Source organism: Exophiala xenobiotica, assembly GCF_000835505.1.
Source record: "Exophiala xenobiotica strain CBS 118157 unplaced genomic scaffold supercont1.2, whole genome shotgun sequence".
NCBI classification, from domain to species: domain Eukaryota; kingdom Fungi; phylum Ascomycota; class Eurotiomycetes; order Chaetothyriales; family Herpotrichiellaceae; genus Exophiala; species Exophiala xenobiotica.
Genome location: NW_013562493.1, coordinates 2,281,344 through 2,309,083, shown reverse-complemented (window position 1 = coordinate 2,309,083; position 27,740 = coordinate 2,281,344). Strand labels below are relative to the sequence as shown.

Below are 27,740 nucleotides of genomic sequence, written 5' to 3'. Positions count from 1 at the left end.
CCTCCTAGCGGACATGAATCTGTTCGGCACGAGATTGGTCAGTACGGATACCACCACATGAACGATGGTTGATGCGCCGAGGTTGGGAAGTGTGGGCAATGTGATGAGCGTCAGAAGCAGATGGAGCCAAAGAGGGTGACGAGAGTCCAAAGGTTGTCGTCCTGTCCTGTCATTTCGAGTTCGGTACAAAGGCCTCGATAGATCCCTGGATGTGTTTGTGGCGAAGTCGAGATGGGTGTGGCGTTATCGCACTGCGGCAGGTTGGTACATTGCTCAGGTGTGATGACATGAGGGCCTTGGAAGTGAGTGTCGGGGTTTGCGTAACGATAAGGGCGCAAGTGGTCTGTCCGAAGAATGTCCCGGGGATTGCTGCGCGAACATAGGGCTCCGGTGACAGGAATCCAAAGTGGAATTCAGGGCCAATTTCCTAGGGAGTCTTGAAACGTGGAAATATGGGCCAAATCCTGGGAACATCAATAATGGAAAATCCTGGTGGCTAAATAGCGCGTCGTGAGTTCCCATGGATATTCGATTCGTAAGATGTTGAACAAAGGTCGTTGTCGCCAAACTACAAATGTCGAACCGAAGGAATCGTGCTGATACCGGATCAGACATTCTTCGGAGCATAACAAGTCATTGAAGAGTTCGATCCATGGATAATGAACATGGCCAACCAGGGAAAGTCCATGGGTAGATAGTCCTGGGATAAATATGTCCGGGTTTCAAAGGGTTTCCTTTCCGTGGATTCCATGGATAGATAGGTGGCCTTGGGGGAGTTTGACTTTCATTCATCATTTCAGTTGCTCTGAGGACGACGATGTCATGCGACAAGGTCTTCAACTCATGGAGCCAAGCCGACTCAAAACGCTCGAACGCGCAGGTGGCAGACGAGAGGTCGAAGACACTCTCTGGAAGCTGGGGGGACGGGTCCTCTGGAATGCAAGGCAAATGATAGTAGAAAAGAAAAGAGGTAGTACCTGGAACGCTAGGGCCTCGGTGAGTTGAGTTCTGCAGTCGGCTTGTTTGTCGAAACAATCAGCGCCGGGATGTTATTTCCTTGGAAAGTGGCTTGATGACAGAAGAAAATAAATCAAAGCACTGCAGCCTGTGGAATATTCCCGGATCCTGATGGATAGTCCTGTGGATAATAGTCCTGGATATGAATTTGGTGGCCTTTGTAGAGTGGGGTGTTGAGAGTTGTTGTTGTTGCTAAAGAAAAAAAACCTTTCCAGGGGTAATGATAATGGCAGCGAGATGCTTTTTCACGTATGGGAGCAAGCATAGAGGAGAGAGAAAGGTTGAGGGAGGAGGGAGACGAGAAGGGTGGGTGGTGAGATTTATTTAAACGAGAGAGGATTTGAGGAGGGAGGATTCGAGGAGGGAGGAAAAGGCGGTGGGTAGGAGGAGTAGGAAAGAGTGGGCTGGTGACCAGTGCAGGAGCGAGATCACACAGAGTTCGAGACACGTTGATTCGACTTTGGCTCGACTTGACTCACAAGCTTTCCTTTTTTTGAGTTGCACAGCAGCTCTTGATGAAGAAAACAGGATCACTTGCTCATGTCGGTTGCAGAGTGCCCCGTCGGCTTGCAGCAACTCAATGCACAAGGCCCTGTTGAGAGGCACAAGTCACTGGGCCGTCACGCCCGACAGGCCCGCCCCGACTGCCACAGCTCACCTTAGTTCCGCCCTATACAGGGCTATGACGACGAGTCAGGATCGCCTTCCCCACGCTCCACTAATATATGATACGCTGCTTGAGGCATGCTTTGATTTGGATGGACGTCAGCAACCCAGGCTGAGGATCACCAGGGGTAATCCATTCGTCTGGCTCTGACATGCCGCCCACGCTCGCTTCCATTTCTGCGACTCTTTGCTGCATGTTCAACCACTCAAATTGCCGTGACTGTGGTCAATGCACGCCTCATGCATAATGGAAATGATTGACGTGGCAGCTTCTCGTGGCAGCATTTCTCCCTCGTGACTCGGCCTCGGTTCGTGTCGCGCATCGACTGATGGCCTCACATTGAATGGAATGGCGAGCGTGCAGTCAGCATCAGGCAACTGCACACACACTCGCAGCTCGGCAAAAAGTACTGTGCACACATGAAAATGAGAAGCAGTGCGCATTCTGGCTCTGACCTGGCATGGCACGGCACGGCAACTTCTAAAACCACGTTTGCCGACCTTGGCGATGCGGACGTGAGCAAGGTCAGAGAAGGCAACCATCCTTTCCTCGTTGTCTGCTCGTGACGTAGCTCCCTATAGGCCCACAAGCGAACAAAGGACAGACGTTGTGTTACTCGGCCGCAAAGGTCGTGAGGTGTAATGCCAACTTGTCCCATGTCGAAGATCGAACCCTTCTTCTTCAACACCAAGGTAAAGGCGCAGGGACTCGATACAAGTCGCTCAAGGACTAATACTCACAATCGGGTCCGATCTACACCTGTCATGTTGCAGAATCCGAGAATGAAATCTCTAGAAGCAGACCAAGTAATCATCATGACCACTAAATCATGGAAATCGGAATGGCTTCCCCGTGACTACTGTAAGGGGTGACCCGCAAGGCTAGCCCTCCTGGCCTTCTGGGCCGGTGTCTGGGCAATTGACCAACGCCAGAGCTAGAGGATTCCGTGCTAGATCCCTCAGAAGTCGGTGTGATCGCTACAGTGACAGTCGATCCGGCTTACTCTTACCACGATCGACGGCTACGTGGCTGAAGCGAGAAAAGTCACAAACGCTGGCCCAAGTTTGAAGGCTATGACGGAATTCTCTCAGGGACCACAAGCGACGTACCTGCGCAGACGAAGGTCAGCAGAAGTCACTCTCCAATGTTTCCAGAGAGTGCAAAGAGAACTTAGGGTGGGGGATGTTCAGAAGTTTGATGATGGTAATTTTTTCGTTCAATGACAGAGTGTCTCAGTTGAACTATGCTTTGTTGGGTTTGTTCATCATGGTATTTTGGAGAGGACTTCGACGGACTGTGAAAAGGGTACGAACCTTCTGATAGGAGCTGGCTGTGACACGGGCGTCGTCATCTAGAATGGCGATTCTTTGCTGGTGGCTTACCCATCCCGACGATATGGCAATTTTCCGTCCGAATCGAAATGAGCTCGACAAAGGTTTATCCTATGACGATGAGAACCGGGTCATAACGAGACCTAGATCTTGCTGAGCTGCATCATGGACATCTTCTCCGACGATCTTGGAGGAAGGATACTGTTGTGAAGGGAGTAACACGGAGAGGAATAACAAGAAGCTTGAGATTTGTGGCAGCCGCCAAGATTTGTAATGACGGCCACCTGGCGAGCTGGGCGAGTCGGCTCGTTGTGGCTCGCTGGGAGCGACTCACAATCTTCTAAACAATTTTTCGGGCTAGACGCGGCCTCATTAATCAGAAAGACATATTATCCACGGTCTGTACGATGTGGATGGCATCGCGAAGACATCTCAGGCCTGTATCAAACCCGACCGCAGACCTATGTCATCATCACCCAGCTTAACTCTCTACCGGCGACCGAGATCGTGCCAGATCTACGCTCCCTTGTCAGCCAGTTGGCTGGCCTATTTCGTAATCCTTCACTGCGAGAACAAGCTCAGACCGTCAACGAGAAATAACAACTGCTAGATACCTAAGGTAGGTATGTACAGCTCATTTCCCGATACAACGAGTAAGTGTCCTACCTCCCCCCGAGTCACCCCCAGAATCGAAATGTGGCGTCCATGAACCAGGCTGGACAGTGGACATCTATCACTCGAAGTGCTCGAACTCGAACTTCCTAGCTCGTACTGTATCCGCCGAGGTCGAGACTCTCACGACTCGAGAGGCCACGCTCAATAAATGACGTCAAATGGCAGCCACAGCAATTATTGCCAGCACCAACACCTCGGTATTAGGTAACGGTCAAAGGTCACAGGTCAATGCAGGCCTCTCTCCAGACTTCAGAGCTCCAAAGCTCCAAAGCAACCCTTCCAGCTCGCCAGGCCTTTTTCAAAACATCCCCTGTCCACACACTCACACAACTTGACCTCAACGTTGATCCTGGTAGATGGTGATGTGTTACCAACACCAGTGCTTCATCTAAACCGCACCCTACTGTGTTTAACCCACAACTGGTGCACTCAGAGGATCGACTGAGGATCGACTGAAGATGTCGACTCACAGGGCCACTACTGTGACCTCGCGGCGAGCCTCGCTCACCTCCCAACAACAACAACAACAACAACGCAGGAGCTCCACGCACCACCAAAATGCCGACAGCGCAGCAGCCCTCGCCAAACTCGGCTACGTCAGCGAACTCCCGCGGAACCTCTCCATGATGTCCATCCTGGGCCTATCGTTCGCCATCATGGCCGTGCCCTTCGGCCTAAGCACGACCTTCTACATCACGCTGACCGACGGCCAATCCGTGACCATCCTATACGGCTGGCTCTTCGTGTCTCTAATCTCGCTTGCCATCGCCGCCTCCCTGGCCGAGATCTGCTCCGTCTACCCTACCGCGGGCGGAGTCTACTACTGGTCCGCCATGCTGAGCACCAAGAAATGGGCGCCCCTGGTCTCCTACATCGACGGCTGGCTGACCCTGATCGGCAACTGGACCGTGACCTTGAGCATCAATTTCAGCGGAGGCCAACTGGTCCTGTCCGCGATCACGCTGTGGAAGGAAGACTTCGTCCCCAACGCGTATCAGACGGTCTTGATGTTCTGGGCCGTCATGCTCCTCTGTATGCTCGTCAACATCTTCGCGGCCCAGTACCTGGACCTGATCAACAAAATATGCATCTACTGGACAGCCGCATCGGTAGTCATCATCATGATCACCTTGCTGGCCATGGCCGACAACAAACGAAGCGGTGCCTTCGTCTTTTCGCACTTCGATGCCTCGGCAAGCGGCTGGCCGAGCGGGTGGGCCTTTTTCGTCGGCCTTCTTCAGGCCGCTTATACCCTCACAGGCTATGGCATGGTGGCTTCTATGTGCGAGGAAGTCCAACAGCCGCACCGAGAAGTCCCAAAGGCCATGGTGCTATCTGTCGCAGCTGCCGGCATCACCGGAGTTATATACTTGATCCCCATCCTATTTGTCTTGCCTAACGTGCAGACCTTGCTGGGTGTCGCCAACGGCCAACCAATCGGACTGCTCTTCAAGACCGTCACCGGCTCAGCTGGCGGCGGCTTCGGTCTGTTGTTCTTGATCTTGGGTATCTTGTTCTTTGCTGGCACCGGCGCCCTTACCGCCGCATCCCGCTGCACATATGCCTTTGCCCGAGATGGCGCTATTCCCGGCTCCCGGATCTGGTCGCGCGTCAACCAGAGATTCGATATCCCTCTCTGGGGTCTGGTCCTCTCGACCGTCGTCGACTGTCTTCTCGGCCTGATATATTTTGGTTCGACCGCCGCCTTCAATGCCTTCACTGGTGTCGCCACCATATGTCTGAGCACGAGTTATGGCATCCCCATTTTGGTCAACGTCATTCGTGGACGAAAAGCGACAAAACATGCCACCTTCAGTCTCGGCAAATTCGGCTTTTTTGTCAATATCGCCACAGTTTGCTGGATTGCTCTTGCCGTCGTTCTTTTCTGCATGCCAGTCGCCATTCCGGTAACAGCCACGAGCATGAATTATGCATCGGTTGTCTTTGCCGGCTTTTCGTCCATTGCCATTTTCTGGTACTTCATCAGCGCGAGAAAAAGCTTCACGGGCCCACCAGTTTTTAGTGATGTAGGTCCAGATGAAGGACTTGCCGTTGCAACTCAAGGAGAGAAACCTCATGACGTCGAAGACAGAGCAGAGGACAAGGCGGTAAATCAGCCGAAGCCCATCTGAGGGCCTTCCAGAGACAAAAGCTTCAAAATGAAGCGCGTTAACAGTCCTAATGCTATGATTACTATTCATGGACGAGACCATCGCTCAGCGGACGATCTTGATGTACCTTATTACCATTTTTGGGACTTTGTACTCGGCCCATTGCCTATTGTCGCCCTGTTGCCATGACCAGCCCAACGCCCACCTTGCCACAAGCTCTCCAATCACTTGTAGATCGCTACGCCACCAGAAGACACTGTTACCTCGACAACAGATCTGCCGTTGACCACCTGAACCCTCAGAGGTGTTGGATGACCTCCAGTCCCCGTCTCAAAAAGCAGATCCATTGTGCTCCCTTGAGGACGAATGTCGCTGTCAAGAGTCACCCAAGCTGACAACTCAGCTTCCGGGTCCGTGTTGATAACACACAGCACCTCCTCGCTCGCGAAAAGCCTAGACCATGCAATCACAGAGTGCATTGGTGGCTTGCCAATTATATCTGGAAGTCCAAAATGTACGCCGTCTCCCGATATCTCGCGAAGATACTGTCTGCCTCTTCGAAGCGTGATCTCCTGCTTGCGAATCTGGGCGAGCTTTGCAATATCCTTCCAAACCGGCTTGCCCTCGTCGAAGAAATGCCGGTCCCTACTGCGAAAGGCACCAAATTCACCTCCAAACATTGCCTCCCGGATGTATTCGTCGCCGCCGCCTTGACCATCGAAAGCCTGCTCAGTCCCGTAGTAAATGCACGGAATGCCAAGGGTGTAAAAGTTGAGTGCCACCGCTGCGGTGACGAGCTTGGAGCCCTCGCCTTCGGAGCAGAAGCGACCCTTGTAACTGCCACGCCAGACTTGATCATGGTCGTCGATCATCGTCACGACCTTATCTCGGAACCATGTATGGCTCCCTTTATTGAGATAGAGTGCGTTCCGGAAAAGGTCAAAGTATTCGCTAGGCGTGGCTTGACCCTTGGGTACTCGCCACAGCTTCTCCTGAACATTGCCAATACCGAGGGCGGCATCCAGACCAGTGGCCTCGACGGTTTCGAATGCACGTGGCCCAGTGATCTCCCCCATAAGGAGAAACTTCTCCTTGCCCAGGAACTGTGCATACTCGCGTATGACACTGGCGAAATATCTCGTCGGCCCATCTCCCATATGCTTGACTGTGTCGATGCGATACCCATCGATATCAGCATACGCGATCCAGTACTTATAGCACTGGCACAAGGCCCTCAAAGCAGGGGTTGCATTGAAGTTGTCTGGATTTGAATCACCTAAGGCGACGTCTTTGAGATCGAAGAAGTCGCCGTCGAGATACTCAGGAAAGCGGTCCCAGCCGTCTCCATTGATCTGGCCCTTTCTGGTGAAGCAACCTTTGTCTTGCAACTCGACGGGCCAAATGGCAGCATCAGGAAAGGCATTTGGGTGGCGTCCCTCGTCGATTTTGCCCAGCGGAATATTGGGATGCCTGTCCTTGTCGTAGAATCCTTTGACGTCAAACGTGTCTCCGGTGTAGTGCGGATTGTCAGCCACGTATTCAAAGACGTTGCCACTATGATTGAGTATGATGTCAAGAACAACATAGATACCCTGCTTATGGGCAGCCGTCACCAGCTCTTTCAACTCTTCACGAGTTCCGAATCTCGGGTCGATATCCAGAAAATTTTGGACGCCATAACCGTGGTACGTTTCTAGTTTCGACACTTGCTTGAAGATGGGACCTACCCATAGAGCAGTAACACCGAGGCGGCTGAGATATCCAAGCTTGGTCATGAGGCCTTTCAGAGTGCCACCAACGAAGACTGTGCCTGCGTTTCTCCAGTTGGAGGCGTTGGCATCCGTGCCGATAGCATTCTCGTAATCCCCTGGATTGTACTCGGGTGTCGAACCACCGGCAACGGGGTTGCCAGCAGTATCCTTGTAACCTTTCTCTGCACCATTAGAGAAGCGGTCAGGAAGCAGAAAGTAAAGGACTTGGTCGTCCCAGGCCAACGGAGAAGGGTGGAATGTGTGCTTCGGTGGAGCTCTGGCGAGCACTGACTTCACCTCTGGATCGGCGACACTCCTGGGCGAAGGCATCCTGTCAATATGCAGATATTTCTGGCAGTGTTGCGTGAAGTTGAGGAAGCGAAGGATGGGCTGCCAGGTGAAGGACAGATCGGATTATAGGGCCTTGGATATGTAGGGGAAGGCACGATAGTGGTAGTAGCTCAGCACCAACAAATGTCAGCCACGCCTCCCTCACACCTACGCGGAAAGCTTCATGGCTTGCACTAAGCCGAACACTGAGCCCGCCAGGTTGCTGTCGTGGAGGTTTGGCGTTGTGCGGTCAGGCTCTGCTGAGTATGCACCTCGTTTCGTTTCAGCGTGGCTTCGCTTGCGTGCGGGGGGACACGATCAGCTGAAAAGATCGAGCTCAGCTATGTCGTACCCATCGCAGAATCTTGAGGACCTTGTGTAACTCGACCAGGCTTCTCTTCCATCAGAGACACGAGAGTGGTATATGTAGGCAGTACAGTAGGTGCTAAGACGCTTCCAAAAAGGAGCACTAGCCTGAGTCAGCCAGGCGAACCTCTCGCCTATTCCTGGACGTGTACTGGGCATGCACTACTCCATACAGGAGAACATGGCTCTTCAATAAGCAACACGGCATGGCCATGCTGTAGCATGAGCGGACACCTTGAGGGAGCATCATCCTGCAGCGGACGCAATGCAACGTAGATGGACTAATGCGACTACAATAGACTTGGTCCTTCATTGTCTATTCAGTCTAGTACGACATTTGCAAGCATCATGGGGTATAACATCGAGCCTTGGGTCACTCCTTGATACGAGTAGCCATGCCCGTATTGCAGGTCACCATAAGGTGGACATCTATCCCTCTTCCCATACCTATTCTGTTCTGTCCCGTCCTGTCCTGTCCTGTTCTCCGTTCCATCACAAGCGTTCCCGGCTCGTCATATACATTTAATCACCAAGTACAAGTAGGTACATCCAGAAATTCCAAGAACACCAACAAGATGCTACAAGTGCATCCAAAACATCCCAAAATCAGTCTTCTGGCTTCGTGTTGCCGGTCATATGCCTCATCTTCAGCGTGCGCATGCCCGCGCCGCCGCGCCCGCCACCAACTGTCCCGGTCACCCTGGCTTCAAGCCTGCTGAACGGGCCTCGGCGCTTCTTATGCGCTCCGCTGTCGCTTCTACGCCGTTCTATCGCCCTGTTCTTCGCTCGTTGACTCCAGTGCGGCACGTCTATCTCGTACGCACGTTCACCCTTGCGTTCGCCGGTGAAAAAAGTAAGGACTGCATCAGCACCCGAAGCTCGGCGCCGGAGTCCCTGCCTTTCCGTTGGGGATGCAGGCTCGGCGGATTTGCCCTTGTCCAGCTTGTCGTTCGCAGTGGTTGCCGTGTCCTCGCTGGTGACCTGGCGTGACAGTGGGTACGTCGAAAGATTCGTGGTAGACGACCCGAGCGCCGTGTCTGTCCCCTGCATATTTTTCTTCAACAGCCGCAACAGACTCTCACACAGCCGGTCCAGAATCCACTCGGACTCAGTCTGGCCGCTCAGCATGGGACTGCTCTCCTCGAGCCAATCCCAATCAACCACACCGTCGGTCTCCTCGTCGTACTCGAGTTGCTTCAGGCCATACTTTGTAAATCGGATCAGGCGGGTGAACTCCGCCCATTCTTCGTAGCTGTAGCGCTTGCGCGGCGCGTGCTGCAGATCATCGGCTGTTTTACGAATCGCCCAGGCCAGACGCTGCGTCAATTCTGCTTCAGTCGGTTCTTCTCTGGCAAGCTCCTCGATGCTCAAGGGCGACGCCAAGTCGTTAGCCGGAGGACCCACGGGAAGTCCCCTTTTACGCCTACGCTTCTCCATTCTTCTGTTCGCCCAGTTGTATAGCCAGCGATTGGCTTTGAGCAGATCGTGCCAGAGGCCCTTCTTAGGCAGGACGGTCATGTCACCCAGAACGAAAGTGCCCCGCTTGAAACTCGAAATGACAGTGTCGCCCATGTCCGAGACTAGAATTGTCATGGTTGGGACAGCGATCAGGGACCACACCACAAAGAATGGTTTGCCGGCGTTACTCTTGGGGCTCAAGTCGCCGTATCCGATGGTTAACAAGCTCACGTAGCAGAAATAGAGCGCCTCGAAGTAGGACAGACCTTGGGTGTTCTTCTCTGCCTGCCAGAACACGATGGCGCCCAAGCACCAAAGGGCACCGAAGGCGAGACCCGATACGAAGAGGGCAAACCACTTCTTGAACTTCTTGGCATCTTCCTGAATTTCTCGCATAGCGTCGAATCGGTCTTTCTCCTCCCTCATAAGAAGTACTTTTGAACTTCTGGTTCTCGACCTTACCAAACCTTGGACCGGCTTTGCTAGCATTCTCAGAGTGGCATGGATGGGCCGGAAGTTTTGATTCAAGAACTGCCGGGGATGAGGTTCGCTCTCTTCTGCTTTTTGAATCTGTTCCGTGGCCGTTGGACCCTCAAACCCGATCTGATGACCAGTCTGTCGGTCCTGAGTGCTATCTTGACTTGTTGAGTCCTCCTGTAGGCCGACATGAGCAGCCACATCCAGATCACGCTCAATCTGGGGATTGGGCAAGGGAGCAGAGATTGGGATCTTTCGACCTTGAAGCCGTTCAATCTGGATCTCTTTCTCTAGGTCTTCTCGTCGAGTTTCCTCCTGCGCCTCTTCACCGGCTTCAACAGTGACGACCCTGGACAGAGTGTTGATGCGCCTATTTTCCACATGTTTTCGGAGCACGTTGAGAGTGCTGAGCTCCCCAGCAAATTTGTGAATGGAGCTGACCATGAGACCTAAGATGATAATGCCACCGACCGAGAATGGGAAGACGAGACCTCGTGAGAGGTCAGTTGTTGGGTAGAAGTCTCCAAAACCAACGGTCAAGATTGTGACGTCGCAGAAGTAGACGGCGTCCGGGTAGGTCCAGCCTTCAATCCGTGCGAAGACACCTCCTCCACCTGCGAGCCAGATAAAGAACATCATGGCTTGCAGAATCAGGTTGCGCTGTTCGTCGGTCAGGGTGAAATGTTGAGGATAATGACCAAGGAAGTAACCGGCCATATTGACCATGAGGATCATCGAGTTGAACATGTAGAGACATGCTGCAATAACGGCATTCCAGAATCCTTGAGAATAGACTTGGTTCTGGCCTGGTGGAGCATGGACGTGCATGGAGACGGTTATGCCAATTAAGATGCCCGAGGCAAGATAGAAGAGGACAATGGTCGCTGGAAGAGCAACGATATAACGTACTCGCTTCGTGAAATTGAAGAGCAGAAACAGATTGCCAACAAATCCGCAGACGAGCGAGACGATATTGAGCTTGATGCACCAGTCTGGGTCCGGGTAGCCGATAGAGGTGGCTTGATAGTATACGGGAACTTCTGGCAGGACGACATTGTTCCTCCAGGGTACAACCAGAGCTTCTATTGAAATCATATTTGCCATGGGCGCAAATGTCGCAGCGAGCAGCGGGATGGCAGTAGAAGCAAACCACCAATCCGTGGGCAGGTCATCTTCGGTTCCACGTAACCTGAGTATGGGCCCATCGTGCCGTCTCTTGTGGTGGTGCCTATGCTCTGGCTTGGCCTCCGGATCAGTATCTGTATTTATCGACTGATTGCTTTCTCTTGGTTCCTCCCACTCTTTTATCGCACCATTGTCACTTGCGCTCGCCGTCGCACCAGAGCTGGAGCTGGAGCCGGTATCCGGAGGGTGCACCTCTCTTTGCTCAGCATGGTCGTAGCCCATAATGGGGTGGTAGGAGCTGTCATAAGCAGTCGCTGGGCTTCATGGAGGGCTGTGGTATGCTTGTTATGTCGCAGTTCGATCGAATCCGCTCAGTTCCCAAGAGGGAAAAGGTGTTGTGACTAATCGCGGACGGTGTCTGTACTGAAGGTTGTACAGTGAGTGAAGATGAGGCGGACTGATGGTCGCCCTGGACATGGTGAAAGGGTAGCCTGAGACCAAGAATAACAAAGCCTTCAGGCTCAACGATGGTGGGCGAATGGCTCGTATTCTTGACTGTGATGAACCGAAAGAATGCGCAGCGGCATGCCTGGAATCAGTGGCTACAAAGTTCCCATCCGTGCCATTCTGGGCTACCAACATCCAATCGCTAGGCACTTGGTGGCACCATTCTCGCTGATATGATCATCTCCACCAGCACATGTCATCGTGGCCATCCTACAGTACCCACAACTTGAAGTACTACATCCTACGATCGTACGAGTACCTACCTACATGCACCGATCCCGATTCCGGGGTCTCTCCACCATCTTGCTGTCTTATTGGGTATATTCAAGGGCCTCAGATAACCTCGCAGGACTTCTCGCTACTCAAGGGTGGCCCCAAGGCAGATGATCCTCCAGGTTTACCTCCGCTGCACGTTCGGTTAGCGACTACGCAAGTGTGAATGTCAGCGCCACGAGCAGTCTCCGCTGATCTCGATCACAGACATCGACATAGTCAATGGTAAGGCTATTGGGACAGTCGAATATGCAGCACTCTCTTACTGCTTCTATAAGATAACATAGGACTCTCGCCGACGCCTAGTACTACGAACACTTTCTAGGAGTTCTTTACCGGTTAAATTGTCATGCATAGGTCATAAATAGTAGTAATACAGGGCTATCCGAGGTCCAAATCAAGAATAAATATACATGATTGTCATGCGTAGACCATCGAGTCCAGCTCGCCAGCAACCTATCGTCCTCTTTAATATGCAGCATTGTGATAGAATATCATCCTGATATATCATACAAGGTAATCTCCTCATGCTTCAACATATGCGATCGACAAATGAAACAGCCTGCAAAGGGGATATCAACAAACGAAAGTTACCAAAGAACGCTCAACCATGCGCCAGAAGTCGTAGCACCACACCAATGCATTTGGTGTGGCACGGTGAAAAGGAAAGTCATTCTTGTCTGTTCATAGCTGGTGTTGGTCATATACATCGATGCCCATTTGCCTCCCACTTGGTGGATCTCAAATGGGCGTCGGTGCCATTCTGATCGAGACTTATCGCATGTCTCGGTAACTGGTAGGAGGGTACCCCGCCGAGGATGGATAGGATCCATATGTAGTATCTCTAGGGATCGAAGCAGAGTCCCTTACTCCTGGGGGAGGCGGAGGAGGCTGAAACCCAGTACTAATTGCGGCAGGAGTGCCGTATGACGTCGCACTGCCTCCGCGTCGTGGATCCCGATAGTACTCCTCATCGGGAACTGAACTTGAGTATGGAGGTGGAGCACGTCCATCATGCCCGGAGACAGATTGCATTCGTGGTCTGTTGTCCCTGGCTCGCTCGCGCTCTCTTTCTCGTGGGTCATATGCTGCCATCCTGGCGGCGTCATACCGGTCATTAGCCAGGCGTTCCCGTTGCAGTTCATATTCTTTGTATCGTCTAGCTTCTTCGTAAGGATCATTGCCGTTGTACGAATGGCGTGACGAAGCATAGGGTACTTCCGTCTCTGGTTTGCGCCCATAAAAAGCGGATCCGTTCTCCTTGCTCATGGATGGAGACCGATTCCGACCATTCTTAGGCTGTTCTCGGTGATAGGTGCTGTTGGAACGATGATGTCGGGGCGCTTCCGCATCCATAGGCGGAGGTGGTGGTTTCTGATGAACGGCCACTGCTGGCGCGCCAGATCTCGAGTTATCATTGTATCCGCTGGTGGCATGGACGGAGTTTGAGCGCCCTAGTCTGGATTCGTGAGGCGGAGGTGCAGGCGCTGCTTTCATTTCTGTTGCTTCAGCGGGCTTATCAAGAACGTCGTAGGTCTTTCCACCGCCCGGGGCGGCAACGTATGGCTTACGCTCACGCTCGATTGGTTGTGGAGTAGGCGTGTCTTCGGTGTTCTCGACAGTATTTTCTTCGGCATCCGATGGGGCACTCGAATATGGTTGTCGCTGACGATCCTGGCTGGTCTGCGACAAGGATGGACTAGGCTGAGATGTGCTATTGATCGGGTCTTGCTTATCCGGCGCAGGCCTCATAGTCGTCTTGTGCGTCTCTTCACTTGCCTGGTTTGGTTGTGAAGCTCGAGGCCCTGACTCTGCTGCGCTAGCCGTGCTGCCTTGGCGCGAAGCAAAGTTGACGTTGCAGTGAGTCGACATAGCCTTCTGCAGCTTGTAGGCTATCTCGGTGTCAGAGCGGGTGGGAAAGAGTCGCCGTGAAATCTCTTTTGGGAAACGTTCTTTCTTGTCATCGGGGTTGCTGATCGGCATGTCCAGCGCAGTCTTGGCCAGCCTCTCGAACTCTTGATCCGGGTGTGCCTTGAGGAGTAAAGTCGCCCATGTTTCAAAGCCTCTGGGTGTCAAACCAGGAAGGTCGGGTCTCTCGTGCAGCTTCTCCTGCACCAGGTGATGTTCGGCTTCAATGTCCCTGAACATTCGAGAAATCGAGGATGTCCTATCATCGAAAACGATCTTCCATGGGTAGACTTCAGCCGAAAGTTTGGTTTCTTCGTAGTATTTCTGCATCTTAGCTGGTGTAATGACCAAGCTGTGCCTTGGCTCGTAGTCTTCAATCAGATGAACAGCAATGCCCCGTAAGAATTGTCCCAGTCGAACAGTGGCCTGACCTTGCTCGTCGAACAAGGTTCCCCATACCCGTTCCAAAGTGGTGGCATCTCCACCGGTATCAACTCTCTTCGGGCCTTTAGGCCGAACTGGTCGATCTTGATGGGTGTCGTCCTCGGACTGATGACTAGCCTGACTGAAAGGAGACACAGCTCTGTTTTCGACAGGGGGCGGACTACCTCGAAAGGATGGCTCCTTTGACTGTGGGGCCGGAGGAAATTGAGGGGACGGGTGGCCCATCCCAGCGTCTTCTGAGGTACGATGGGGTGTTGGAGGTGTGTAGACTGTAGCTCGATTCAAAGGAGGAGATCCTGTCGTCGACGAGGCCGCGTCTACTTGAGAACCGGATAGTGGTGGTGGTTGGGCAGGTGTTGGCAAGTTGACTCCCTTTAGTTGTTGGAGGACGTTGGCAGTGATCTGTGAAGTAATCTGCTGGAGCAATTCCGGGGGAATGGAAGCGGCAGAGGTTGCATCGGCATTGTTGAAGGCGGAGGTGACAGCATCATTTATCGGCTGTCGAGCTTGGTGATATCTGGAAGAGTCGAATTGATGTGAGTCGAGCGAAGTGTTGGAAGATCCTCGTGGCCTTGCGCTTCGACCGTCACTGGATATGGAATTGTTCATTGTTGGATGGAGGCGTTTCGAGTCACCATTGTCGCTCAAGCTGCAGCTTTCCGACAGGAACGGAACGCGTTCATCGTTGGAGGCCATTGTTCGGGAAGCCGACAGTCCCGCTGAGGACAAGATTTGTCCTCAGAGCATCCAGATGACTCCCAGCGGATCCTGGATGTGGTGTCTGATATCTTTTGACAGCGCCGACCAGGCCGGTTTACGCTGGCTTGCAGCTAACAAGAGTATGCACGAGTTGCCGCGTGGACAACAGCCTCACGGCTAAGCCTGTTTCTTGCTGTGAAATAGATGAGGATAGTACGGTTCCAGATCTGGGCAGGAGAACAGCCGATAGGAGGAGAAGGTAGGACATCAAAGACGTCAAGTGTCTGGAGGCTAGGTGATGTACAGTTGTCGTAGATGCGTCACAGCTGTTGCGCACGCTGAGAGCTGGTGAGACGAGCTGTGTAGAGTATACGCCAAAGATACAGGTCAAACTTCGAGGAGGTTTAGACAGGAGGCTCCAGTGGATTCTTCGTTGAGCAAGAGATGGGATGCCGTGGATTCTCGAAAATAGGAGTTTAGTTGTAGAGATCAACAAGTTGCAGGATGGACTGAGACGAGCCGTCGAGGCGTCTGGGGCAAAAGCGACCGGTGGAATGGCAGCAGGACAACTACAGGGTGAGTTTCGTCATGGGCGTGTCTAGGGTCTCGACCGGTGACTGGAATTGGTAGATGGGTAAGGATAGTGAGCGATCAACCTGGGCACCGATGGGCGCAGTTCACGCGACGGACAGCCTACTAGCCCTCAAAAAAGCCACCAACACTGGCCTACCTCAGTTAAGGTGGTGAGCCTGGTGAGCCCATCATGGTCCATTCCTCCAGCCAGTCGAACATCTTTCAAAATCTTGGTCTGACTCTCTCACCACGTTTTTGCCCGTAGCCAGCTAGGACCGAGTGCCATGAATAGCAGACGTCTGGCGTCCCGTTCCAACTTCCGAAGTCCACCTTCGCCTGGATGCCGGGCTCACTAGGCAAAAGTGATGGGGGCCGAGTCTATCGTGATGATGATTCTCGACTGCAGCCAGATCTTGCATCTAACTGAATCGAAGTCACGCTTGGTTTACAAACACCGGCGACACAGACACAAATCTTTGTCGATAAGAGCAACACACAGACCGACGTCATTTGCAACACTGACATATGCGTTAGTTTCGTTGCTAGAGTACGGAGTAACACAATACTGTACACCATCTACAACCACTAGATTGGACATGCCACTGCTATTCTCGACGTATTCAAATGCACGTCTTCAGCCACATCAGGATTCGCCATGTAACCTTCACGACCTCTTTGCGCCCCATGACTTGCGTCGATGCATGAAACTGGCGAGAGAGCCGCAGAATGCCTAAGATTTCCACACCATAGGCCACTGCCTGAACCCCTCGCCCGCTAGCTGCTGGACTGCACACGCGTCATGTACTGCTGTGAGCCAAGTTCGAAGATAGCCTCTGACCTTTCGATCCGGAGTATTTGACTTTTCCCATATCGACCACATCAACCAGGATATACCTTGGTCCGCGACGAACTCTTACCATCACCTTTCCCCTGCCGAGCGCGGCACTTGCAGTCTTCCGACGTTTATCGGCTGACTTGACCCTCCCTTTCGATTTCTGGCGCCTTGTTTTGCTTGCCTGGGCTTCGCTCCGATACCACTCCCATTCGTCATAGATATGTAGACCGGTCACGGTTCGTTCGCTGATGGTCTAATTCTGACCTCTTCGCACGAGGAGAAGGCGTTCATGCGCCAGAGGCGGCCTCGGAAGCCTCGGCCTAAATATATTGCAGGAATGGCCTCACTAGCCTGAAAGCCACCTCTCTGCACGACGCTGCATGCTTCTCATACGCCCTGTCCTCCAGTCGCCTGTTATGTACGGTCAGTCGTAGATTGTAGGGAAGGCGCAACAGAGTGACAGCCTAGCAGGCCAAGTGAAGACATTGAGGTCCAATGATGCTATTGAAGTACTTTTGTCTCTTGTTCTCTGATGTCTAGCTTGGGTTTGTTCGCAGCTGCAGCTTGCTTTGAACCCGATGTCTAGCCCAAAAGTAGTATGCGCATGATCTTGATTTTCATGGCTACTGAGCACATCCGCCCATCCTCTTCGAATCACAACATATGAGTGTCAGCCTTGGGGCACCTTGGTGCAGCGATGGGGTGTATCACAGATGGAGGAGATGCCATGCCTGAAACCGGGCTAGTCACTAATTTTCCTGCCCATGTTGAAAGTCTTGTCTCTTTAGAGCTCCCACTCTTCTTCATCATCAGAGATATCCCTATTGGAGACCTGCGTCTGGTTCTTGTGCACATCCTCGCGTTGGATCTGGCTGAAGACGCGTTCTTGAGTAGACGCCTTGTAAGCTGCGGTCTTGTGGAAGCCTCGTCGATTAGTACCGGTCGAATAGGCAGAAGCAACTCGTGGGGCAGAGAGATCGGAGACTGGGTGGGCTTTGTATCCGGACACGGTCGACATGGTTGGCGAAGTTGAACGGGCAGTCGATCGATTATCTCCCCAAGCCGACTCGCCATCTTGAACGATTCTTACACGGCCATCACTGGTGACAGACTGGACGTGAGATTTGTTTCGAGAGTCAGTGATCGACCCATCAATGCTCGGAAGAGCGGACCCAACGCTCGACATTCCTGGGAATGGTCCGAGCCGACCTGCTCGGTAGTCTTCACGGATTTGCTCCTCTTCGACCGACTCTTTGAGATCCGGAAGGCGGTCCTGGATTTCTTGTTGACAGGGGAAGCATTTCTGAAAGTGTCAGTGTATCCTCGCCCTGGGTACGACAGTGCTTACTGCGTTGTCTGGGTCCTTGCGTTGTGCTTTGGCGAAGCAGTCAATCCCCTTGGTGAACATACAACCAGTGCACTTGAGTTCGACTCTGTTGTCGGCAGTGCAGTCTCTGCATCTTGGGAGTTCCGCCGCTTCACCACCACGGCGTGCATGGTAGACTTTCTCCTGAAACTTTTGGATTTGGTTGTTGGAGTATCGAGAACGGAAAAGCTTTCTGGAGCAGTTGGCACATTCGATGCTGGAAGAACAGTCAGTGATGGCCCGACTAGATAGTGAATGCTACTCACCTAATACCCACGTCGACGTTGGCGTATCTGTCGGCTCCGTAATCAGTGACTCCGTACCTAGTGCCGCTGACCATGGTGCTGGCTGACATGGTGGACGCCATTGCCAGGTTGGCTTGATGAAACGAATGATAAAGGGACAGAAACGAAGAAGAATGAGACGGGACGAGATGTTGAAGAGGGGCTTACGACTCTTGCTTTCTTTGCCAGTGTGGCTTGTGCTTTTTCTGAGACATGAGTAAGAGAGTAATTGAATCGGGGTGAGAGTGAGTTGCAGGCAGGAACCAGGTCGCAGTTCCGCCAAGCCTAAGATATCTTGCAGTGAGGTCGGAAGGTACTTGAAGCTGTCGTATTGAACTTCACCTGCACGTTGCGCGCACGCTGGATTCACCCGGTATGTAAAGTGACAGCGAGGTCAGGGACATCCAACATAGTCGCTAAAATCCATCTGTCAACTTTGGACCTTCAAGAATTCTTTTTCTGCAGTCATCATCATAGAACCGTGGTGCACTCACACCTCACAACCGGTATGACACCCGCTGTCTTGATGTCTGTGTCTGTGTCGTCTTCGATGCTCCTTGTCCTGCAAAGGATTGCAATACTGATGGGCCGAGCAAGTCTTTCACTATGCAGGTTATTCAAACTCCATTCAATTTCCAAAAGAATGGCGTGCTTTCAACAATATGTCTCTTCAAATAGCCTGTGATAAATTTACAATGCAAGTGCTGCTAAATTTCAGTCCAAAAAAGGATCTATCAAGGGTACTGCTCTGATGCCTGTGACTGAGGACCTGGTGCTTTTGTAGGTTTTGTTAGAAGAGTTGTGGTCGACTGAGGCGTTTTAATCTTTCTTGGCGCGATTTACAACTTCTGCTACAGGCTGCTGCCTGGAAGGATAGATGCAGTTGAGGGTACAGTTGGGCAGCGATCTGGCAGCGACATTGTTTGCCAGATCGTCGCACAATAAATTCAACTTCTTGCGCATCTTGAGGTCCAGTCTAGCTTGGCAGTTGGCAGTTGACAGTATTCTCCATAATACCTCGAAGCAAGAGCTGGTGGTGTGCAATGTGCCCATATATTGATTGATATTTAGGCCATCTGCGCCGTCAGGAAAGCTACTCCTAGCCACATTCAGCTACATTTGTGTCCCTGCAACGTGGCAAGCCGCGACAAGAAGATGTGGGCACAGCATCTACGACTGCCAGATATCATGCCAGAAATGTATCCGTACAGCCCGGTGACAACCGCATCCCTGAAGAACATTCCAAATGGACCAGCGATTTATTATTGCCCGAAACTCTCAACTTATCCCTTCGAACGAAGTCCTGATCCTTTACAATTTCTCCAGTGACAGAAGTCATGGCTTCGAGACAAGTCTCAAGACATCTCAAACTTCCAGAAGCTTGGTCCCACTGCGTTTGAGCTTTGCGAAAGCCGGCTACCGCGGGAGGCATGAAAGTAAGGCGGGACGGTGGGCAGCCACTCCACACGGCTCCAGTACAGGTTGTGATCGAACAGGTCCAAAGCCACTCGAAGGTGGATTGGAGATTTGATCAGCACCAACAGCACCAACAGCACCAACAGCACCGTTGACCGGCACCAGCAACGCCCCGATCCATCCTCTTGGTTGCCGCGACAAGAATAGACCAGGGACAAGTACCAGGCTAAACCTGCTTTTGGCATCGCGCTCTGAGCTTTGAATCAGGAACAAGAATCACCATGGGCTCATCACTAGCCCAAGGGGCGTAAGCCGGCGTGCCTAGCTTCATCCCAGTTGCCCAGTGTTTGATCATCGCAGACCGGTCTAGTGGGAAACAATAATATGGAGGCCCTTTGGGAGATCCATGGAGATACTCGGTTTGCCGGCCTGATGAGAGCCACAGAAAAGTATATCGTCATATCGGCTCACTGCTCTACTGCTGGGTTTGATCGAGAAGAGCCAATGTGTCCTGGTGCCAGCTGGCAATTAAAAGGCAATGATACAGTGATCATCACCACCCTCGCAATTTGAAGTGGTCACAAGAAACACAACCCCGAATGGACAGGGCCGGACAGGGTTCCCTTCAGGAACGAACTCGTGGCTGGCTTGCTTCGGCGATTGTCATTCGTTCCGAGTGTGACTTTCTAGCCATCATACCCGTTCCCCCCGTGAAAAGAGTGTTTCTTTGGGTCTTTCGACGTGTCGAACCAGTGAGAGTGTCCGTCTACTGTAATGTGACAGCCGGCGATGACAACATTGGACAACGGTCCATGATGGTCCCACGAATGAGACAAGACTGTTCCTTCTTGATGGCTTTGAACCAGAATGTCTCTGGCCCTTCACTGCTCAGGATCTTTTGCGAGATTGCATAGCCGGGATCTGTCATTGTTACCGATGAACCATAACGACAACAACAGATTTCCGGGCGCTCGAGTCACCACAACAGCGATAGACGAGCGGTGAGATGATGGAATACGGAGTCCTGATGCTAGCAAATTACTTTGTAATAATATCCACCAGCACGGAGTTGCGATGCGAAATGTTATTGACAAGTATTTTTAATGCTTGGGCTGCATTTCCCGGAACGAGACTGACCAAAACACCTTTTAGACTCTAGAGCCTAGTGTACCTACGGACAACAGGCCCCAGCTCCCGCTGCTTCTGGCGTGGTTGTTAAGTCGTTCTGGCGTGCGTGATGGGGCTGGTGCAGGCCATCCAGGGCTAGGAGGGCTAGTAGGCCTAGCTGACCTGGCTGTTTGGGTCGGGATTGCCAGACCTTGGGCAGCCCAACAGGCTAACGAGCCATGGCAGGGGACTTGCATTTTGACTCAGTCCGAGGCTTGCCACATTCGGCCTCTGCCCTGTCCAGTTGGCGTTCCCTCGTTGTACTCTTGGACCTCGCGTCGACCTCAGGCAACGCAAGGTGCTGCTGCTTGTTGCTTGCTGACAGCCAACATCACCTTTTGTTTCGCTGGCTTTGACTTCTTGACCCTTTCTCGCTCATTTCGCACATCAGGCATCTGTGTGTCTCTTTCTCTTGCCTCTCATTTTTATCTCTCTTAGCCGGAAACATCAACACCAGCAGCCTGGAGGGCTTCGTCAGCGCAATTCCAGCACGGTGTGTGATTAAGCCCTTTGTGGCACGCCGGGCCTTCCACTTCCGCTACGCTCTCACACATCTGCCATTCAACCCCTTGCCAATCCGATACAAGCAGGAACGCGCCTCCCATTTCCCAGCAAATTGTCCGAGCACATCGTCAACACAACCGAGAACGTCTGTCACTTTAACCCCCTACACGACTGTCCTCGGACGCCGCAGCCTTAACCTAGATCTCTCCGTGTCAATCAAGAAAAGGGAGAATTCGTCTATCCACTTTCCTAGCACCACCCCTTGCGGGTCTGCTTCCGAAGAGCAGCCATCCCGAGCTAGCTCCCCTAGTTGCCCTCGAGCGTTTTCGAACCGGGTCCTGCATCCTGCATCATTTTGCTGAAGCTCGACCTGGATCGTCATTTACCCTTCCTGTTCGCTACCTCGCGCGTCCGCTACAGACCAGTCGACCTTGACAAACACCCGAAAACAGCAAACAGACACCAACGTTGCCTTCCTTCACGCAGCCTTGCTGAGACATACAAAGCAACTGATACAGATGAACAAGGAAATGACGTGCTGAGGTTTCACACGACCCTCTAATAGGGCGCTGGGCAGCCCCAACAAGAAGGATCCGCCTATATACCCCCTAGATACCGAACTCAACGACAGCAAGGTTTGGGAGAAGAATACCCCAGTGGCACCATGGCAGTCACCGACTATAACCAAAGACCTGCCTCCTACACCATGGTCGCTTTAGAGGACCGGTTCGAAGTGATCAAGGAGATTGGAGATGGCAGTTTTGGCAGTGTACATCTTGCACGAGTGAGAGCAAATGGCGCCAGTGTTGCTCGGCGTAACACAATGGTAAGTGAAGAGTGTCGCCCGCCTGGGAGTCCTACTAAACTTGTCTGTAGGTCGCTATCAAGACGATGAAGAAGACGTTCGACTCTTTCTCTCCCTGCATGGAACTCCGAGAAGTCATATTCCTCCGAAATCTGCCAACACACGCTCACCTTGTCCCTGCCCTCGATATCTTCTTGGATCCGTTCAGCAAGAAACTCCATATCTGTATGGAATACATGGACGGAAACCTCTACCAGCTGATGAAAGCCCGGGATCACAAATGTTTGGATGCAAGAAGTGTCAAGAGCATACTGTTCCAGATTCTTTCTGGTCTCGATCATATCCATGTTCACAACTTCTTCCACCGCGATATCAAACCCGAAAATATCCTCGTCTCTACATCAGCGCCTCATGACTCTCATTCCGCATTCAGCAGATACTCCTCCCTGGTCACACCTCCGTCTACACCTCCGGCATATTCCATCAAAATCGCCGATTTTGGGCTGGCACGAGAGACCCACTCCAGGCTGCCATATACTACCTACGTTTCTACGAGATGGTACAGAGCCCCAGAAGTCCTTCTTCGCGCTGGCGAGTATTCCGCACCTGTGGACATCTGGGCCATTGGCGCTATGGCTGTCGAAGTGGCCACGCTGAAACCCCTCTTTCCTGGAGGAAACGAAGTCGACCAAGTTTGGCGGGTGTGTGAGATCATGGGAAGCCCTGGCAATTGGTACACCAAGTCAGGCACCCGTGTGGGAGGTGGTGAATGGAGAGAGGGAACCAAGTTGGCTCAAAAATTAGGCTTCTCGTTTCCCAAGGTAAGCCAAGCGGCCACCGAACGAACCATTGTGCTAACCATGACAGATGGCTCCTCATGCAATGGAAACCATCTTGCAACCTCCTCAGTGGCCATTGGCGTTCAGCAATTTTGTGACATGGTGCCTGATGTGGGATCCTAAAAGCCGTCCGACATCAAAACAAGCCATGGAGCATGAATTCTTTACAGATGCTGTTGACCCTCTCAGGCCCAAGTCGTCATCAAGATTACTCGGACGCAAACATTCGGATCTGAGCTTTAGGTCCAAGGATACAGCCGAGACTCCAACAATCACATCCAAGCCATCTTGGTTCCGGAGATCACTAATTGCACGAGAGAGTGCGCCTGCTGTTCCACAACATAACCCTGATTCCAAGGCTGTGCAACATCAAGAAACGGAGAGTCTAGCCAGCAGACTTCGACCCCAAGCTAACAAACGTGCAACGTGGACCCATGGCACCAACCCAATTGGGGCCGCACCAATGCCGATACTACCTTCAATCCGGCCCATCTCACCGTTACCAAACGCTGTCACGGCGCAAGCCAGTTCGGCATTCACATCTCAAACAGAGTCGAAGCCAAACTCCAAGCCCACGGAAGAGAAGTCCAAGAAGGTTGGCCGGCAACTGTCGATCAACTCGCACGGTAACCACTATGGCGACATCCATCGCCAAGAGGCTGAGCGTGCCTTGAACGCGAACAGTGGCCTTGTATCTCCTCCCGGTGGGCAGAAGGAGAGTTTCTTCTCACATCTGCGCAAAAGGGCACGACGATTCTCTGGTAGACACGGATTGGCATCACCTAGTGGTGACGATGTCGAAGCGAATGCCGCCAACGTCCCTTGGTCGAACAGGTCATCGCTCATGGTCGACAGCGTCATTCCTGAGACCAACCACGACTTTTCAGACCTCGACAAAATACTACAGAACGTGAGATACAGTCTTGATCCTGAAGAATCAGAAGCAGCGATGAGAAATCCTACAGGAGCGAAGAGCAACCAAGGTTCACTGAAAAGGACACATTCCATTCCTCGATCTGAAGGACGTCGGTCAAGTGAGAATCTCGCTCAGAGCTCAACGACTAACACAACACGGACTCGGCGTCCTCCTATCCAAGTCAACCAATACGAGACACCCGAAGAAGCTGACGAGCTGTTGGATGAAGCGCTGAGATCCGCTAGTCGAGTAGTCAGACGCCTCGACCAAAGCACCCTTAGCAAGGAGCAGTCCCAACGAGCTGCTCTTACACAAAAAGATTACAACCGACAATCGTTACCACAACTACCCAGCAACCCAGCACTGCAAGGTGCTTATCTGACGCCGTCACCATCTGCCAAAAGGAATGGTGTACAGTTCAGTTCGGCCCCTGCTCAGCCTTTGAATATCACCAAGAAACGCAATGAACAGGAGCATGTACCTGCGCTTTGGCCTACGCCGCCTTATGAAGAAAACGAATGGGCAGCAACTGCTGCCACCAGTATTTTTGCAGCTGGATCTTCCATCTATCGATAGACGCCGAACACATCACACTCGTTTCGACCCCAAAAGTTCCCATTCTGAAAACACAATATTGTGTTCCTTGATATCCTGTACGAAAAGACCAAGTGTGTGCCACCTGCGAAGTAGGTGTTTTTGAGTCTTTGGCGTTGGTAGCCTGTGACGGCTTTTCCTGGCAAGCGGAGTTGCCACTTACTTTTTGTTTCTTCATTTCTTACTGTCCAATGGATGGGAAATCCACCATGTCTGGTTATTGCATTCGATTTTGGGGTCTTTGGGCACGATCCGAGAGTTACCGGAAGAACAGGTTTTTGTATGGACTGCATTTTGGGTTTTGCCAGTGGTGATAATTGGCATTGTCAGCTTGAACAGCGACAAGGATCTTTCATTTGTTATTCCTCCTCAGAAAACAAAGTTGTACAGCTAGGTATATCATATGTTATCATATGTATGGAAAGGACTCCTGGTGACATAGGGAATGCTCGTTAGGTCTGGGTAAATGACTCAGGAAAGAGACAATTGATGCATGAACCAACGGAACCTTCTTACTTCTTGACCTTGTCGTATCGTAATATATATGATAGTGCTTGGTACGGAGTATGCATTACCATTCTGCCTACGGGAAGATATCCCAGCTTGCTACAATTTTGCGCTAGATGCGCTCTACGAAGGGTGAACTGACAGATGTACTCGGCGAAGCTCTGCCGGTTCCCGTAACCCCAAATCCTTCCCTTCCCCTTCTCACCTTGACTATTGTACTCTTCCGTAGGTGTTAGAAAATGATACTCGGGTGCCTATTTTATTCTATCTCGGACAACATAATTCGGCCAGCTAGGATTTACAGCTAGGTTATGCTCGTCCAAGAGTGGGTGTTGTGTTGCTGCCTACAATCAGGCTCGATCACCTTCCTGTGGTCGGTCTAATAGTACATGCGGGCTGACGTTGGGCTGAACCGAAATCGGGTTGGACCTTGACTCGGTGCCGAGATAACATGCGGTGCCACATATGGTGACGTCTAAGATCGATAACGCCATCATACGCTCGTCCATAGGCCGTGGCTGTGAAGGGCTGGCAGATTGCAACGCCGGGTAGCGCGCATCCCGGGGAAACGAGCAAACGTACTCGTATTCTTTCCTATGTACTCCATAACATTCACTGTCCCTCGTTGGCTCTGATTTGGTACGTCAGGTATGGCTCCAGCCTGTTTTCTAGATGTGCGCATAAGGGTGCCATCCGAACCCCTTTAAGGCTTAAGGTACAAAACACAGTCTCCCCCAAGTCCAAGGTCGAGTTGTTGCTCGAAATCCTGCAGCGGAGAACCATCAACACGCACCATGCCATTCGAAAGAGTGCTCATATGCGGAGCAGGCGTATCAGGTTCGATACTAGCTTTTTGGCTTGCCAGACATGATTTTCAAGTGGTGGTCGTCGAACGATCGAAGGCCGAACAGAAAGCCGGACAAGGAATCGAAATCGAAGAACCAGCATTGAAAGTGGTCAAGCTGATGGGCATCATGGACAAGCTCAATGAAAAGAGAACGGGCGAAATGGGATTCGACCTTGTCGACCAGCAATCTCGTTCATACGGCATTTTCGAGGTCGGTGGTATTAGTCCTACGGGTGCCCTCGAGCTTATGCGAGGTGACCTGACGGAAGTTCTCTGCAAAGCTGCCGACGCATTCGCCAACGTCACCTATCAATTTGAGACCACCATTCAGAGTCTAAGACAAACACAAGGCAAAGTCATCGTCGAGCTAGAAAACAGAAACAGCAAAACCACCAAGACCGAGGAATTCGACTTCGTGATAGGCGCCGATGGAGTCAAATCCCGTACGAGGCAACTTGTCATGGGCTCGCCTGAGCAGCTCGATTGTTTCAAGCCTGTCGGCGCGTTCACTGCATACTTCTCGATCCCGAAAGAAAAGCAGGATTGGCCCAATTCCCGACTATGCCATTTCACAGACCGGCGAGTCGTATGGTTGCGTCCAGTCGGGAAGGAATCTGAGACGACATCGGTATACCTCATTTACGTTCATGATGACGTACCCGCGCTAGGACGAGCAAACGCTGCTGGTGACAGACAGAAGCAAAAGGAAGCCTTCGCTGAAGTGTACAGTGGCTTGGGCTGGGAGACACCACGGGTCGTTGAGCAGATGATGAAATCCGACAATTTTTATTCGGACGAGCTTGTGCAGGTCAAACTGCAGAAGTGGTCTCAGCACCGTGTCGCGCTCGTTGGTGATGCGGCTTGGGCGCCGTCTCCGTTCACTGGTGAAGGAAATCAGTTGGCGATCATCGGCGCTTGGGTACTGGCTCAGGAAATGTCGAGAAATCGAAGTCCGGTGGCATTTGAGATGTACGAGAAGAGACTGCGCTCGTATGTGGAAAATGCTCAGAAGATACCACTTGGCGGTCGCGCCCCATACCTTTTCGTGCCGCAGACGACTTGCGGCATCTGGCTGCTTCGGGCAATCCTGTGTCTTCTTTCATGGACCGTCCGTTTCATTTCGTGGACGAAGATATCGAAGATGTTTCCAGATCGGCAGCAAGAGGATCATCATCCCACATTTGATTTGGAGGTTGATGAGGCTGAGGAAGCAAAGGTGGCACGGTGAAACTTCTGCACGGGATGTGCCTTGCTGCCGTTCGTAAGAGGGTCACCCAGGGCGCTTCAAGGGCGAGGGAGTTCGAGGATCGGAGCACAGCTGGACAACGATCCTGGAGGGGTGTCGTCAAGCAGGTCAGACGTTTGATGCCTTGAAACGGCGCAACATTTTTGTACAGGAATATCGGCATGCACGGCGCATGGATGGATCGCTCTGGTATCATATCGCCTCTCAATCACACCTTCTGGAAAGTCGGAGTTGGTGGAGTTATATGAAAGTCGCAACAAACAACAATTAAACCTAAGACGTATGAAAAGACAGTGTCCACTAAGGTACGGCTTGTGCAAGCGAGCCCAAGGTGTCTCTGACAGTCTACTTATCTCCTCCCAGCTACCTACGTATGATATTAGAATCTTCGGGAGCGGACGAGACTCTCATCTCAGAATCAATTGCGTCCATGCAGACATGGCTTCGGTTAGAGGTCTGACCAAGAGGCAGTTTGCGGCCAATTTAGACATAGATGTACTCCGTAGACTGTAGGTGAATAAATATGACATCTCGGACTGCAGATTTTCCTCGCGACGACCGGTTTGCTTTATGAGCCAGATAATGCTGGGAAGTGGTAGCTAATAGCGACGTCGAGAGCGTGACACGATTGCCCCAGCGGATGGGCGAAGTCGAGGGGAGAACGGAAGATACAATACAAGGGAGAAATCGAGACCTCACGTG

At 52.1% G+C, this 27,740-nt stretch overlaps 7 protein-coding genes across 8 annotated transcripts; 3 read left to right on the top strand and 4 right to left on the bottom strand.

Annotated features, from left to right (window-relative positions):
- The first annotated feature begins 3,638 nt into the window (after positions 1–3,638).
- Positions 3,639–5,869, top strand: PV05_03056 (uncharacterized protein). Its single transcript, XM_013463677.1, has one exon. It carries the CDS (start codon positions 4,149–4,151, stop codon positions 5,820–5,822), a length of 1,674 nt encoding a protein of 557 aa, XP_013319131.1. The 5' UTR covers positions 3,639–4,148; the 3' UTR covers positions 5,823–5,869.
- Positions 5,870–5,928: 59 nt separating this feature from the next.
- On the bottom strand, positions 5,929–8,116 carry PV05_03055 (uncharacterized protein). The gene has a single exon (XM_013463676.1). The coding sequence runs from the start codon at positions 7,880–7,882 to the stop codon at positions 6,026–6,028; it is 1,857 nt and encodes a 618-aa protein (XP_013319130.1). The 5' UTR covers positions 7,883–8,116; the 3' UTR covers positions 5,929–6,025.
- Positions 8,117–8,552: 436 nt separating this feature from the next.
- Positions 8,553–11,868, bottom strand: PV05_03054 (uncharacterized protein). The gene has a single exon (XM_013463675.1). The coding sequence runs from the start codon at positions 11,588–11,590 to the stop codon at positions 8,855–8,857; it is 2,736 nt and encodes a 911-aa protein (XP_013319129.1). The 5' UTR covers positions 11,591–11,868; the 3' UTR covers positions 8,553–8,854.
- Positions 11,869–12,426: 558 nt separating this feature from the next.
- Positions 12,427–15,769, bottom strand: PV05_03053 (uncharacterized protein). Its single transcript, XM_013463674.1, has one exon. The coding sequence runs from the start codon at positions 15,134–15,136 to the stop codon at positions 12,863–12,865; it is 2,274 nt and encodes a 757-aa protein (XP_013319128.1). The 5' UTR covers positions 15,137–15,769; the 3' UTR covers positions 12,427–12,862.
- A 1,263-nt stretch (positions 15,770–17,032) lies between these two features.
- Positions 17,033–19,090, bottom strand: PV05_03052. 2 transcript variants are annotated; one of them, XM_013463672.1, is made up of 5 exons: positions 18,692–19,090; positions 18,366–18,613; positions 18,180–18,206; positions 17,896–18,130; positions 17,033–17,850 (listed from the first exon to the last, which is right to left on the bottom strand). In XM_013463672.1, exons 2-5 carry the CDS (start codon positions 18,410–18,412, stop codon positions 17,332–17,334), a joined length of 828 nt encoding a protein of 275 aa, XP_013319126.1. In that variant the 5' UTR covers positions 18,413–18,613; positions 18,692–19,090; the 3' UTR covers positions 17,033–17,331. The 2 variants fall into 2 exon arrangements, with proteins under 2 accessions (XP_013319126.1, XP_013319127.1); XM_013463673.1 differs by having other exon boundaries at positions 18,180–18,613.
- A 1,983-nt stretch (positions 19,091–21,073) lies between these two features.
- Positions 21,074–24,945, top strand: PV05_03051 (uncharacterized protein). The gene is made up of 3 exons (XM_013463671.1): positions 21,074–22,110; positions 22,161–22,910; positions 22,957–24,945. The coding sequence occupies exons 1-3, from the start codon at positions 21,949–21,951 to the stop codon at positions 24,418–24,420; spliced, it is 2,376 nt and encodes a 791-aa protein (XP_013319125.1). The 5' UTR covers positions 21,074–21,948; the 3' UTR covers positions 24,421–24,945.
- Positions 24,946–25,564: 619 nt separating this feature from the next.
- PV05_03050 (uncharacterized protein) lies at positions 25,565–27,497 on the top strand. Its single transcript, XM_013463670.1, has one exon. It carries the CDS (start codon positions 25,740–25,742, stop codon positions 27,018–27,020), a length of 1,281 nt encoding a protein of 426 aa, XP_013319124.1. The 5' UTR covers positions 25,565–25,739; the 3' UTR covers positions 27,021–27,497.
- Positions 27,498–27,740: the final 243 nt, after the last annotated feature.

What these genes read in the sequence shown, in the direction of transcription:
- PV05_03056 (XM_013463677.1), top strand. Translation starts at nt 4,149, where the DNA reads ATGTCGACTCACAGGGCCACTACTGTGACCTCGCGGCGAGCCTCGCTC.
- PV05_03055 (XM_013463676.1), bottom strand. Translation starts at nt 7,882, where the DNA reads ATGCCTTCGCCCAGGAGTGTCGCCGATCCAGAGGTGAAGTCAGTGCTC.
- PV05_03054 (XM_013463675.1), bottom strand. Translation starts at nt 11,590, where the DNA reads ATGGGCTACGACCATGCTGAGCAAAGAGAGGTGCACCCTCCGGATACC.
- PV05_03053 (XM_013463674.1), bottom strand. Translation starts at nt 15,136, where the DNA reads ATGGCCTCCAACGATGAACGCGTTCCGTTCCTGTCGGAAAGCTGCAGC.
- PV05_03052 (XM_013463673.1), bottom strand. Translation starts at nt 18,280, where the DNA reads ATGGCGTCCACCATGTCAGCCAGCACCATGGTCAGCGGCACTAGGTAC. An exon ending in AACGTCGACGTGGGTATTAG is followed by an intron (nt 18,131 to 18,179) that starts GTGAGTAGCATT and finishes CTGTTCTTCCAG; the next exon opens with CATCGAATGTGCCAACTGCT. An exon ending in GCAAGGACCCAGACAACGCA is followed by an intron (nt 17,851 to 17,895) that starts GTAAGCACTGTC and finishes TGACACTTTCAG; the next exon opens with AAATGCTTCCCCTGTCAACA.
- PV05_03051 (XM_013463671.1), top strand. Translation starts at nt 21,949, where the DNA reads ATGGCAGTCACCGACTATAACCAAAGACCTGCCTCCTACACCATGGTC. An exon ending in TTGCTCGGCGTAACACAATG is followed by an intron (nt 22,111 to 22,160) that starts GTAAGTGAAGAG and finishes ACTTGTCTGTAG; the next exon opens with GTCGCTATCAAGACGATGAA. An exon ending in TAGGCTTCTCGTTTCCCAAG is followed by an intron (nt 22,911 to 22,956) that starts GTAAGCCAAGCG and finishes TAACCATGACAG; the next exon opens with ATGGCTCCTCATGCAATGGA.
- PV05_03050 (XM_013463670.1), top strand. Translation starts at nt 25,740, where the DNA reads ATGCCATTCGAAAGAGTGCTCATATGCGGAGCAGGCGTATCAGGTTCG.